Source organism: Tupaia chinensis, unplaced genomic scaffold (genome assembly GCF_000334495.1).
Source record: "Tupaia chinensis unplaced genomic scaffold, TupChi_1.0 Scaffold000196_1, whole genome shotgun sequence".
Taxonomy (NCBI): Eukaryota; Metazoa; Chordata; class Mammalia; order Scandentia; family Tupaiidae; genus Tupaia; species Tupaia belangeri.
The window spans coordinates 889,926-904,258 of NW_006159671.1; the positions used below are offsets into that span (position 1 = coordinate 889,926).

At 51.3% G+C, this 14,333-nt stretch overlaps 1 protein-coding gene across 1 annotated transcript in view; it reads left to right on the top strand.

The window, feature by feature from the left end:
• SLC6A5 (solute carrier family 6 member 5) overlaps positions 1-14,333 on the top strand; it is a 68,309-nt gene that overhangs the window by 41,902 nt on the left and 12,074 nt on the right. Inside the window, exons 12-15 of the mRNA XM_027771204.1 lie at positions 2,416-2,540; positions 7,588-7,700; positions 8,422-8,553; positions 9,498-9,597. Coding sequence (XP_027627005.1) covers positions 2,416-2,540; positions 7,588-7,700; positions 8,422-8,553; positions 9,498-9,597 — 470 coding nt within the window. The remainder of the gene's footprint in view (positions 1-2,415; positions 2,541-7,587; positions 7,701-8,421; positions 8,554-9,497; positions 9,598-14,333) is intronic.

Genomic DNA, 14,333 nt, shown 5'->3' on the forward strand with positions numbered 1-14,333 from the left:
AGAAAGCATGCTGTCAGGCCCAGGTCTCGAACCACGGTTGGCCATGTGGGAGTCCAGTGCCCTTAACCACCATGCTACCTTCCAGCCCCCAGAATGACTTTATTTTAACCTAATTACCTTTCTAAAGGCACCTCTGAGGTATTGGGAAGTAGGACTTGCATGTGTGAACTGGGGGTGGTCGTGGTTCACAGCACAGCTCAAAGCAGCCTTGAGTACGGGTGGAGGTGAAGTTCTTTGGTGACAATCAGTTGGTAACTGTTGACCAGAATCAATCTGCACACACCCAAGGGTGAAGCCTTCTGTGTGCCATATTAGAAATAAAGCGGGGGACCAGCAGTTAGCGTAATGGCTATGTTGCTGGACTCCCACATAGTCGACCGTGGTTCGAGTCCTGGACCCGGTAGCTTAAACTCACACCGGGCGTGTGTGCGTGTGTGCCCAAGATCCTGAGAGGAGAATGGAGGAGAAGGGATTGCGGCGTGGCCATCCCTCCTGTGGGGTGATTTCTCGCTTTCTGTCTCTCTGTCTCTCTCTTGTCTGGCTAGCAGATGGGGTAATGGTTATGTCACTGGACTTTCACATGGCTGAGCACAGTTCGAGGACTAGGAGACTTGTTACACCAGGCATGAATGCGTGTGTGCCCAAAATCCCTTGAGGAGAATGGAGGAGGGATTGTGGCAAGACCATTCCCCCTGGCTGGGGGTAGGGGGGTGGGGGGTGATTTCTCACTTTCTGTCTCTCTTGGCGTCTCAGCGAGCGCACATACCCTGTAGCAGAAATCTAAAAGTGGAAGTGGCAGAAATGAAGCTGGGGAATGACAGAAAGAACCTGGGTGGAGAGCTGGAAAGTCTGAACTCAAGTCCTGACCCACCATTCTCAGTCCATCACCTCCTGGGGCCTTAGTCTCCTCGTTAGCGACCCTGAAGGCTCAGCCCCCGCGGAGTTCGCTGTGCACCTGCTCTGGGCAGGGCTGTGCACGGGGAGGGCACCCCTGGGCTCTATCCTCACAGCAGGCTAGGACAGAGGCAGGGTCATTGCTGCCATTTGCAGTCAGAGTACCAAGGGGGTTGGCTCAGGTCACTCCGCTGACAGGCAGGAGCACTGAGATTGTGTTGGAGCCGTGAGGCCCTCTTCGCTGGGACCTCGTGTTCGGGGCTAGTGAGCCTCATGGCGGGCTGGGGGCCCTGGCTGTCGCGCCTGCACAGGGCCCTGGGTGAAGGCAGAAGCAACGGCTTCCCTCCCCTCTACTGCCGTTGTTGGCCCTCTGAGCCCAGCCCAGGCTGCCCTCAGACCTTGGTGGCATCTCACGGTCCCGCCGCCTTCTCTCTCTCCCGCGTGGTTTCTGCCTTGGCGTCTCCTCAAGGCCCTGCCTGTCAGGTTTTGTTCTCACGGACGTACTTGCCCTGCCTCTGGGATGACCCACAGCCTGTTTTGGCTGCTGCAACGAATACCTTAGGCTGCGTATTTTATAAATCACGGAAATTCATCTGTCACCGTTCTGAGGCTGAGATGGGCGAGATAAGGTGTCAGCAGACTCAGCGTCCGGTCAGGCCTCACTGCTTCCGAGACAGGAGACGGTCCTGGTCGCCACACCCACCCAGGGCTGGGGGCAAGTGTGCTCCCTCAGCCTCCTTGCAGGGCACCAATCCCACTCGGGAGGGCAGAGCCTTTGCTACCTAATGACTTCCTGAAGGGTGTCACCTCTTCATACTGTCGCGGAGGGGATTAAGTTTTTTTTTTTTTAATTTATTTCACTGTATTTATTTATTTATTTATTTTAACTTGACCGGGGGTGGGGGGGAAGCGAGAAAGTGAGCCACCAGGTCCGGGACTCGAACTGTGGTTGGCTATGTGGGAGTGTCCAGTGCCTTAGCCACTATGCCATCTGCTGGCCCTGAGGGGATAATTTTTTAAAAGAATTATTTAACTTTCTCTCTCTCTCTCTCTCATTTTCTTTTCCTTCCTTCCTTCCTTCCTTCCTTCCTTCCTTCCTTCCTTTCATTTTAAATTTGATCAGAGAGGGGCAGACAGAGAGAGGGGGAAAGTGAGTAAACAAGCCACCTGGTCCAGGACTTGAACCAGGGTCAGCCATGTGGAAGTCCAGCACCCTTAACCACCACATCACCTGCCAGCCCCCGAGGGGATTAAGTTTTAACATGTGGATTTTGGAGGGATGTGAACATTCAGACCCAGTTCAGAAGCATGTGCAGGCCAGAGCTTTGGTTCAGAGGCCCTAGATCAGACATTTTTGAGTCTTCGTGTGCCTTTAAAATCAGCCCAAGGAAGTCTGTGGTCAAGGCTACTTCCTTCTCCTCAGTGCACGCACACAGGCGTACAGGCCTGCACTTGTGTGTTCCCCTCTCCGCTTCCACGCGTGAAGCACACCTCATGGCAGACCCGGTCTCTTCCTCCCAGGGACACTCTAATCGTGACCTGCACCAACAGTGCCACGAGCATCTTCGCCGGCTTTGTCATCTTCTCTGTCATCGGCTTCATGGCCAACGAGCGCAAGGTCAACATCGAGAATGTGGCAGACCAAGGTAGGGGGCAGTCGTCACCTGCTGTTGCAGGGCAGCTTCCAGGCTGGTCTCACAAGCTTCTGATTCTTGCTGTGCTGGGACAAGGGCCTTCTGGAAAAGGCAGGGGGCGGGGGAGCCCCCTTTACAGATGGGCCAAGACAGGCTCAAGAAGAAACCACTGCAGGGCTAGAGCTGGCTGGTCTCTAACCAGAGGCGTTGTTTTGAAAGCCCCCTTCGCTGTTCCATCTCTCCTCCTCTGTTTCCCTGACCCTCGTGATTCGGCTGCAGCATGTGCAAGTAGGAGCTAGACCGATTATGCCTGTTGGGTAGAGTGGAAGATTCATTAGGAAGCGATGCGGGCACAGACTGCCGCAGGACTGCAGGATGACGTTCCTCACAGAGGCCCGGTAGGAAGGAGCCGCTAACATTTAATCGGAGCGCTGACTTCGGAGGAGCCTTTTCCTTACGAAGCACTTTCTTGATTGCTAGGTCAAATGTGCTCTTGGGGCCTCCTGCTTAGTTAGCAATGCCGATCTGCAGTTTTCCCGTGGGTAGAAAGCTCGGATGGTAGAGGGGGGCGGAGGAGCATGTGGAACAAATGTTTACTGTTTCTCCAAGCGAGCCTGGGTGAGTGGCTGACGTTGGTATGGTGCTTCGAGTTTGCAAAGGGCTTTCATTTCTATCTTGTTTAATCCGTATTTCTAGGGTAGCATTTGCTGAAAGAGTGTTTAAGGTTTTTATTTCGCTCTTTATTTCCCACCAGCCTGGGTCTGCCAAGGATGTGGGTGTGTCGTAGGCTTTGGGACGGAGGGACCTTGGTGATCGTGGCTCTTGCTCATGGTGGTGACGATCTCATTCTGATCAGATGACGGGTTGGGACAGTGCCTGGAGCTTGGGGTATGACTTTAGGCCGAGACACTCCAGAAGTGCACCTGTGAGATGCTGTCGGGGCAGTCCCTTCTCTCTAAGGCGTGAACTGCCGTTCTCAGACAGAGACAAGGCAGACTTAGAATGTCACCTTTTGGGTGGGTTGCTAGGTCCCTCTGGCCCCCCAGGGATGACTAATCACTGCTTCAGCGTGTGCTGATAATGCATCAGGGACCTCGGAGTGTTAAAGAGCCAGCATGTTCCAGAGCTGTAATTATCTCCCCTTGGAGAGAGTATGAAACCCCAGGGAATGTTTGGTTCTGCAGCAGTGCACTAAATTAGAGGGGCCCCAGGAGCTAGCAGAAGCCCCTGCCCTGCCCTGGTGAGAATTCTGGAACTCCCTGGGAGGGGAGGGAAGAGGGTGAGGAGGCTCTGTCCTCAGGGGTACCCCAGCCACCCCCAGCTGTCCTGTAACCTCATTTCCTCCCAGCAGAGTAGCTGGAGCAGGTAAGCTTTGCTCTACTTTTTAGCCCATCTGAGGCATTTTGCTGTTTTTTGAGATATTACAGAGCTCATTGGGAACCAGCAGCCAGGCTGCCGGGGACAGTGATCCCGACACCACAGTAGTTAACCATTTTGTGCTCATTCTGTCCCAGCAAAGAGAGTTGGAGGGAGGGGCTGCTAAAATCCAAACAGAATTTTCTTTATCCTGTGTGTAAAAAGCGTGGACAATTGCCCGTGTTTCCTTCTGATACCTGTCCTTTTTGCTTCCTCTGATTTTTAACAAGAAGAACACTTAGCTGACAATATTAACCCTTTAGTCAGTATCTGGTCTCCAGCAGGGATGCAGGGGGCTTCGCTCCACACTGCAGAGCGAGCAGTATCCCACGAGATCTCCCAGGCCCTCAGGAAGGCTAGTACTGCTCCTCTGAGCCCATGTATACCCTACATGGTGGTATGGCCCATCTTGTTTCCCCAGTAAAATGGAGGTGCTGTGGAGTATAGGGTGGAGACTGGGCGTCAGCTCCACCCCCTCCAGCTGGGTGACAGAACTTCGGCAGATTTTTTTGCTTCCTTCTAAGGGAGATATTTCCATCAGAATGATCACCCCCAAATCTTAACCATATCTAAAAAGTGAGGAGCCTGATGGTGGCATTGGTGATGAAGCCAGGCCACCCTCTGCTTTATGATAGACCCCGAGAAGGGGATGCTCTTTTCACAGATCTCCCCCGGAGAGCAGCTTCCAGGGCTGTGGCCTGTTGGCACATCTCCCAGCCCTCAGCCCCGCTGCCTATGGAGCGGAGCCTCCTGGTTAGAATTCCACCTGAAGCCAAACAAAGACACTCACCCGACCGCACGAAGTGTAGGTAGGCCAGAGCATGTGAGCATGATTGTGCATATTTAACTTGGGCTTCCCAGGAAGTGGTCGATAACTCTCAGTTAACCACCCTGGACAGTGCTGCCTTGGTTCTGCACCCTCGAGTGTTCAGAGACCCTGCTGATTAACATGAACATGCTCACACATGCAACCAGCCATCTGACTATCACTGGGATCCTAACCCCCACCCCGCCCAAAGGCACCGAAGCCCAGGTGGTGGGACCTCCTAGAACTCACTCCGTTTGTGATGGAGGTCACAGCCCAGCAGCCGCCGCCCAAGCTGGGCATGGATGAACTGCGTGGACTGCAGCTCCTTGCTGTGTCCAGGGCACTCTAGGATAAAAGAGGCTTTTCCTGTGGGTTCTCTGGGGGCCTACCTAAGCGGCCGAGATGAAGAGCCCCTTCGATCCCCTCCTGTGGGAAGAGTAACGTTGGTCTGCCTTTATGAGGTCCTACCGTGTCCAGGCGGAGTCCTAAGCTCTTTACGTACCTGGGAGCACGTCATTATCACAGGAACTCTCTGAAGGGAGGTGCTAGTAGAACATTGTTTCCATTGTGTGGAAAGGAAACTAAAGGTTGTCCGGAGGGAGTGAGTGACTCACTTAGGGTCCCACAGCTAGGAAGAGGCTCGACCAGCCTTCTTCTCCATGGGCACAGAGCCCACACTCCAGCCACTGGTCTGAACTGCCTTCTGGTGGAAGAGAGGAGAGACGGGACTCACCCTCCATCATCAGACAGGTCGTGTGCTCTTTTAAATATCCAACATTATTCACTGGATAACCCTAGTCCCCAGCCATCCTGGATAAGCAGAGTCTGCTGTCATGTCGCTTAAAAATGATGTCTTCACCTGCGTACTGCAGGGAGGCAGCTGACATTGAAGTAGGCTGAATATTTGGAAATCACTTTCTTCCTAAAAAAGCAGTAAAGCCCCAAGGATCAGATCCTGTGAAAGCAAGCAGTTGAGGGTCTATGTAGCGGCCACTGAAGGGTCTTCTCTTTGGCGGTATGGGCTTGCCTGTTGCCAGAAAGCTGAACCAGCTTCCTTGCGGCCTTCCATTCGAGACCTATTTCGAACTGTGGTTTAATACAGGGCTTCCGTTTATGGGCCACATAGGGAGCCTTTAGAGGCTGGCTCTGCAGTCTGTTCAATAAATGCATAAAGCGGGGTATCTCGGGCATGTGAGGCTTTATATTTTAAATACCCCAGGGTCCTCAGCAATGTAGGGACTAACCACCTGATAAACGCCAGTTTTAGTAAGTGCTGTTATGCTGGAGTTATAAAAAGTCCAGTTGCTGCAATTCCTGGTTTCTAGGCACGCATGGGCTGCGGATTACCAGCGCCCCCGTCTCTCACCTCTGCCCGTTACCATGTAGCGCCCTACTTACAGGGAAACTCACAGCTGCCCAGTGCTGAGCCATCTTGGGTACTGCCATCTTCCCAGGGAGGTCACGAGGCAGGTAGGAATGGCTGGTAGGCTTTATGATGGCAGAGAAAGCTGCAGCGTGGACCCCCCCACCGAGACCACATGCAGTGTTCGTGGGGACACCTGAGCCAGCACCACCCACTGCCCAGTTCGGGGTCCACTCATGCTGAGAGTTATACTCTGTGCGTTGAGGCCCTTGGCTCCTCGTTTTACCGGTGCTTCCTCGTTTGGTCCCCGAAACCACCGTGGGAAATGCTGTTGTGAGCCCCACGTCACAGACGGACAAGACTGAGATGACAGAGGTTACGTAGCTTATGCAGGGTTGCCCAGCTCAGAAGTCGTGGAATCTGAATTTGGACCAGATCTGCCTGACCCCTAGAGATCAAAATCTCCTACCCCTTACACCACGCCTCACCGGCCTTCTGTCGACTCATTGCCCATGGATTGATGTAGACTTGTCTTTACCAAGTAAGCAAGTCCCTGAAAGTGTTAGATTCGAGATTCATGTGAATGGCTTCTCCTGGTGGAGGTAATGAGGGAAATGATGTCATTCTGGTCCATTCCGAACCAGGAGAGCGGGGTTTCTCAGCCTCGGCCCGAGGACACTGGGATGTGATCCTTTTTTAATAGAAGGCCATTATGTGTGTGGTAGGGTGTTTGCCAGTACCTTGCCTCTACCCTCCAGCGGCCAGTAATTGTCCTGTCTCAGTTGTGAGAATAGAAGTGACTCCAGGGGCCAGCAGGTGGTGTGGCAGTTAAAGCTCTGGATCCCACTTGGCCAACTCCATGGTTCGAATCCTGGACCTGACGGCTTGAAAAACATGCCAGGAACATGTGCATCATGCCCAAGGCCCCTAGAGGAAAAGGGAGGAGAGAGAATTGTGATGTGGATGTCCCCCTGGAGTGGGTGATTTCTCACTTTCTCTCTCTCTGCTGAGTGCTTGTGTCCTATGACAAAATTAAAAAAAAAGAAATTAAAGACTCCAGATATTACCAAGTATCCCTGGGTCAGGGGCAAAATTATCTCTGGTTGAGAACCACAAGCCTAGAGAGAAATTGTTCTGTTCTCCCTTACCTCATTTAGCACAGTGCTGGGCTTTCTCGGCATCTCTCAGGGATACAGCCTGGCCTTGGAGTCACGTTGCATCAGCCCCCTCTCTGCTTCGATGCTGTTCTTGAGCCTCTCTGTGAGTTTCCCTAGGTGTGGACCTCATTGTCCTGGTCCTGCCCTTCAACTTAAGGTATAATTGAGGAAATGGATGGAGATGAATTTAAAAATAACACACAGTGGAAGTAGTATGAAATAGTTTCTGAGGATCTCAGGGAGGAGGCCCTGTGGGCCTCAGGAGGACGGGGCCTGGAGCTGGGCCTGCCTGAGTGTCTGTCTTGCTCCTTCCAGGGCCAGGCATTGCCTTCGTGGTTTACCCGGAAGCCCTAACCAGGCTTCCTCTCTCTCCGTTCTGGGCCATCATCTTTTTCCTGATGCTCCTCACTCTTGGACTCGACACTATGGTGAGCCTTTTCCTCAACGAGCCTGTCCGGGGCTCCTTCGGGAGACCCCCTCTCCTCGGTCCCGGGTCCAGCCTGCAGCAGAGGGCGGGTTTAGGGAACAGCTGAGTACTTCCCCTGGGTGACGTGGGAGTAGTAACCCTTGATCTCTAGGGCTCAGGACAGCCTTGTTTCTGTGGGTGACTCGCGACGGTGCAAAGGAATCTTCTTCCTTTCCTCTTCCCCTCTCTCCATGCCAATTCTAACCTACCTACTTCTACCCTTGGCTTCATTTTGCCAAAACAAATTCTGTGGGGCTGGATGAGGGAGAGTAATAGGAAGTCAGTCTTCGGGAAATTGCCGTGGGACCGTCAGGTACAAATCATGCTGGTAGGTACTCAGAGTTAAGTCGTTGGGTGCAAGGAAGGATTTTCCTCAAGTAGCAAGAAGGTCAGATGCAAGGTAAACCGGAGGAGAGGAGTTTCCATCTCATGAATAACAAGCGAAGCTTAAAGGTCCTGATGCGATGAGTGCAGTCCTTGGGGCTGGAGGTGGGCTCTGAATCACACACCCCACTGGGTTCTCTTGGCTGGGCCTTGTGCAGTGGAGCTCTGCCAAAGCTGTTGAGACCTATCCAAGGACTGCAGTCCGAAAACCCAAACTTACAGCTGCAGCTCGACCTGGTGGGACAGGCGGCGGGCTCTGGGCGATGTCTGATCATGTCCATTTCCCGACGCGGTTGTAGTTTGCCACCATCGAGACCATAGTGACCTCCATCTCGGACGAGTTCCCCAAGTACCTGCGTACGCACAAGCCAGTCTTCACCCTGGGCTGCTGCGTTTGCTTCTTCATCATGGGCTTCCCAATGATCACTCAGGTGAGCCACCTGCCGGGCATGGGCTTGGGGTGAAGCAGGCGGGTGGGGGGCTGACGGCCACCTCTCCTTTCCCCTGAGCACTCGGATCTCAGGACGTAGGTGAATCACAGCCATTTCCCTGTGGATGGCATCAGTTCACTGGGGCCTCTGCAGGGGAAAAGATGTCATGCTGGCGACTCATGATGCTTCTAGCATCTTCGTAATTGAGATGTAGCCTTCTCGTGCCAACAAGGCAGGTGTGTCCTACTTTGAGAAAATGGGATGTATGAGAACTCAGACTTGCCAACCAGAGACATTTCCAGGTGATTCCTTGGCCTAGCTGAGTCTGTCGTCACTTGAGTTCCTCCTGGCCCTGAGTGTCTTTGTAAATGGACGATCAGCTCGCTCAGTCTAAGTCTTGCTTTTGCTGTCTTTGTGACCTTGAGCAAATTTTGGGCCTCAGTTTCATCCTTTGTAAGGTGGAGCCGAACGAGACGGTCTCTAAGCCCCTCTCAGTGCATGGAGATGTAAAGTGGGAAGCAGAGACACTCAGGAATTTGAGAGGAATGCCTAGAGACACCTAAAGGTCATATGAAGGTCACATCAAATCCAGACACATGGCTGGAAATGACCGTTGATTACTTACGGCAAAATGGATGCATTCTGATTGCTTTTCCACGGACACCTTCAGTTACCGACCCGGGCCTCTGCAGCGTGAGAGGTTCATTCACTTTTTCGTGACTGTTGCATTGGTAACCTCGGAGTGTGTTGAGGGACTGCTCCGCTCATAGGCACAGTCTCCATCGTACTCGCGGGTCCAGGTCCAGGTCACTGCTACTGAGGGGCGGGGGATCCTTTGCCTGTCTGCACCGATTCTGCTCGGGATGAAGGTGGGCTGCTCGGTGTGCAAGAGAGAAGCCAGCCGCTGCGGGCCTTCAATGTTGGTCGTTTCTCTCTCCTGTTAGGGCGGGATTTACATGTTTCAGCTTGTGGACACGTATGCTGCATCCTACGCCCTCGTCATCATTGCTATCTTTGAGCTGGTCGGGATCTCCTACGTGTACGGTAAGGGTGTCCCCATGCCGGGGGAAGGGGGTCCCCATACCTGCTATTGAGGTAGAACTTCAGCGTTGCTAAGGCATTCGTGGCAAGTAGGCTTTCCCTATTTAACAGACAATGAGGGGATTTAATTGCAGCTACTGAGGGACTGCCACAGGACCGTTCAGACCACGACTGAATAGAGTAGCAACCTGTGGCGGTGATGGAACACACACATCTTTATGTCAGAGACTCCTAGGACCCAGACGTGTCCTTGGGTGTGCTCTGGCACGGGAACAGTTAATGCCTATGAACGATGGCCAGGCGAGGGAGGAGGAGGGCCAGCTTGCAGAGACAAAGTGTCTCTTAGACTTGTAGCCACAGCCCAGGTAGCCTGAGGTGCTGTTCCCTGGACACTCTAGTGACAATCGAGACCACATGGCTCACAGATCCAGAGGACACTTTGTCAGCGCCCGTGCTAAAGCCCAACCTCATTTTCCCAGAACTGTCTGGTCCCCTTACAGTTTAGTCATTCTGCCACCGCCATAGCAACCTGCCTCCCATAATCCGTGGGACTATCTTTAAAAACCACGGAAATGGTGAGCCATCAGATGCCACCTTTGACCCTGTGCACAGGTGTTAGTCTTTGGAGTTTCACTGGGGGCCCCTGGCCTCTGTGTGCATGGCTGATCAGCAGCAGGAACCCTGACATTGTGCCTGGAACTGCTCAGAGCTGTCCCTAGACCACGGCCTTCCTAGCACAGCTAAGCTACCATAGCGAATGCCAGTGGGGTGAAAATTCCCAGCTCAGACCATCCAGCTGCACCTCAGCCAAAACAGAGGCAGCAGGGCCAGCCAGTGACATGGTGGTTGAAGCAGCTGGATCCCGCATGGTAGGACTGTGCCGTTCAAATCCTGGATCCAGCAGCTTACCTCCACATTGGCTGTGTATGCATGCATGCCCAAAATCCTGAGAGGAGAATGGAGGAGGAAGGATTCTAGCATGGCCTTCCCCTCTCAGGGGGTGCTTCCTCCCTCACCTGCTACCCCTCTTTGTCTCTGGCAAGCACACACACCCTGTAGCAAAATTAAAGAAAAAAATAAAAAGAGTTAGCAACATAGTGCAAGCTAACAGAAAATGCAGACTATCACTTGGGATGCTTAGTAAAGACCAGATCAACAGACTTCAGTCCGTTAAGAAGTTATGCAGGTACCTGCGTGAGTAAATGGGTAGGTTTATTCAGGGCTTACCTGTATCCCAAGCACGGAGTCTGAGTGAGGAACAGATGCACCATCTGTGGCCCAGAGAGGTCCAGGCCACAGAGACCTGCACAGCTCCGTCCTTTAGCCTGGGAACCCGGCGAGGGTCGTCCCTCCTGCCAGGTACCTATGCTACGAGCATCTTGCTTTCAGCGTAATCGCTAGGCTTCCCCGACAGGTGCTCCACAGCTTCTTGCTTTCCTGGTCAACTCATTAAACCAGGCAGGAGAGGGCAAGAATCAAGATGGAAAAGAAACCTCTTATGTCAAGCTGGGGGGCCCCAGCAAGAGGAAAATGCTGCAGTCCTCTTTGGGTGTTAGTGGGAGGGGAATTTGTCTCTGACGAGAGATCACATCCCCACTGCAGGGAGAGTTTTGCTGCTGGCAGGAGAAGTGAGCAAGCTTGCCAGGTGTCCTGATGTGATCAGAGACCAAGCTGCCAGCACATTTGGCTGATTAGACAGCCGGGGACCTGCTGCGATGCCACAGCTGAAGACCTGCTGTCAGAGCTGAGGTCTGGCTTCAAAGTGCTTTCCACCTGAGCAGAGAGTGGCAGAAACCCTGTGAAATCCACCACGGCAAACCTTAACTTCTGCCCAGACTCTGAAGGCCTGGCCAGGAAAGGTCTCTGAGGTCTGTTTTTGGAAACTGAACCCCTCGTAGGTCCACATGTAAGCTGAGGCTGCCAGATGGTCTGTTGGCAAAGTCAGGAAAGCACTTCCTGGCAGCCCTGGCCCACGCGCAGGTAGCCAGCTCATTTCCCTCCTCCGTTATCTGGATCCTAGCTGCTAGTTGCCCCCAAAGGCGCATTTCTTTCCTGTAAAAGAGGGCTCTTTAGTGTAGTTTAAATAGAAACCTTTCAGCCTTTTTGTCTCTCAGTTAAATTGCTTTCCCCTCCCCCTATAATATATAACTGGTAGCAGATTTCTTGGTTCTGAAGGAAATAATAAATCCTGAGCACTTGAGTTTCTGAGCTACGCGAGAATTCCCTGGCCTCGTAGAGTGGCTGGCGTTCGGCGTGCCTTCAGATCTGGCTGAGTCTGTTCAATTCAGGTCTAACTGGATTTCTCCAGTGTCAGGGAGGGGTGAGAGCCTCTGGGTTGGAGCTGGGTGAAATTTTAAGAAGTTGAGGGAACACCAAGAGGCATGGTGGTTAAAGTGCTAGACTCCCACGTGGCCTACCGCAGTTCAAGTCCTGGACCTGGTGCCTTGAAAATCATGCCAGATATGTTTGCATGCATGCCCCAAATCCTGGGATTGCAGCATGGTCATACCCCCGAGAGGTGATTCCTCACTTTCTCTTTCATTGTCTCTCTCTGGCGAGCACATGGAACCTATGACAAAAGCCATTAAAAAAAAAAGTTGAATCTCAGGAAGAAATCATTGAAGTAAGCTAACATAATTGTTAGACATGAAAGGAAATGTCTTACAAATATGTAAATTATACCCAAGAGGACAGTGCATTCTTTATCAAGATGATGAGGCCTAAAACCAATTCAAGGTTACTTTAAGGTAGGTGACCTCGAACCTGAGAAAAATGAAGAGGAACCTGACTTATTTGGCATACGGCCTTCTTGGCCACAGAATGTCCAGAATAAGCCAGTGAAATGCACAGAGTCGTGTGTTCTTCTTGTTTCTAATAATTTCTAGATTCTAGAGGATGCCATTCAAACTCTCAAAATACGGCACAATGATAAAGCGGGGAGATTGATATCTCTGTATTGACTGACATGCATGGCATTCCCTTTTGAAAAAGCAATGGAAGTCAATGTAAAGTTATATGTAATCTAGTGTAATAGAAAGAAGATTATGATGATAATAAAATAAAAATTAAAAAAATGCATATGGACAGAAAATATAATCTTCAAAGATTTACTAAATGTCAGAAGCTTTAAAATTAAATTGTGTTTCAAATATAAAAAAACTAGTAGTCTAGAAGAGCTACTTCTAGTAAGAGAAGTAGAATAGTGGAAGAAATCAACATCTCTTGAAGCAATTAGAAATAAAAATATTATTCTTACAGTTAAAAAAAAAATATGGCACATACCATTTCCAAGTTTTATCATTACCCTAAAATGGCCCAGTGAAGTTTTCAAGACAACACGTCCGAAAGGTCAACAGCCAGGGTCAAGGTATCTGGACTGAACAGTAGAACTCTCTGAGTTTGGTGTAGAAGTGATCCCTGTATCTGGCTTTTACCCAAGTAGAGTCGCTTTGAAAAGGTGATTTGCATGTTCCCAGAGCCCAGACCGTGGCCTTCAGGCTGGGGGAACAGTGTGGTCGGACAGCTACCTCAGGCCTGCTGCCTACTCAGCTCCTCAGATGCCTCTCCCCAGTCACAGTGTGGGGAGGGGTCTCGCTCTGTTCTCCACCTCGGTCAGCTACTTGTGTGGCATCTAGCCATCTCCCCACACCCTCTGTCTCTGCATGCCCTTGGGCAGGATGTAGATTCCCACCAGGGGATGTTGTTTTCCTGATGGATAAGCCTCTCTTCAGTTTCTGTCGCCATCCTGCTGGCTAAACTTGGCAATATGTTTTGTTTTGATTAGAGAGATTTTTGCTATAGGGTACCTATGCTGGTCAGAGAGACAGAGAGACAGAAAGCGAGAAGTCAACCCCCCAGGGGGAGATGGTTCCACAGTCCCTTCTCCATTATCCTCTCAGGATTTTGGGTACACACGCCCAGCGTGAGTTTTAAGCTGTCAAGCCTGGGACTCAAACTGTGGTCAACTATGCGAGAGTCCAGCCATGTAACCAGTATGCCATCTGCTGGTCCCAGCAAGGTGTTTTATACGTGTAAAATGAAACAAACAAGTAAACAAAGCAAGAAGTCCCCCAAGAATGCTACAAATTCAAGCTTAATTTCTTCCCATAATCCCCCCAGCGCCATTTTCACTGATCTCTTTGGCTGAATTGTCACTGTCTACATGGAATTGTCACGTGTACACATTTTGGGGCATAGGGTTCCCGAATTTAATTTGCTGGGACTTTGTAAAAATTAGGGATGGGAGATTTCAGTCCATTAATAACTCCCACTGACAATGTGTGTGGGAAAACGGACAGGCGTTAGTTAGTGCATATGGCATGTGTGTAGGAGAATGGAGGCGGGGTTGTTTTCCATATTCCTGGAGTTGCTAACTAGCGATCAAGAAAGAGAAACCCACTTAAGGCATTGAGAAGGAGGTCAATGCTAAGCTGTGCAACTCTGGTTCTGAGCCCCGCTGTAAAAGAAAGTCGAATTTCAGAGAAAAAATGAATATGAGAGAAATAAGCAGACCTGGGGGGTTTAGGCTGAGTTGATTGCCAACCAGGGCAGTCATCATGGAGCCTTTGGCTCTCAGGGGTGAGGCCTTCATGTTAGAAAAGCTGTACAGAATAACTTGGGGGCTTACTTGTCTGCAGTGTACACGGGACTGGAGACATCAACGGTGGGACCTGGTACCAAATGAAAATGCAGAGCCCCTTGTTAAGCAATTACTAGGACTCATAAGATGGCGGCAGGAA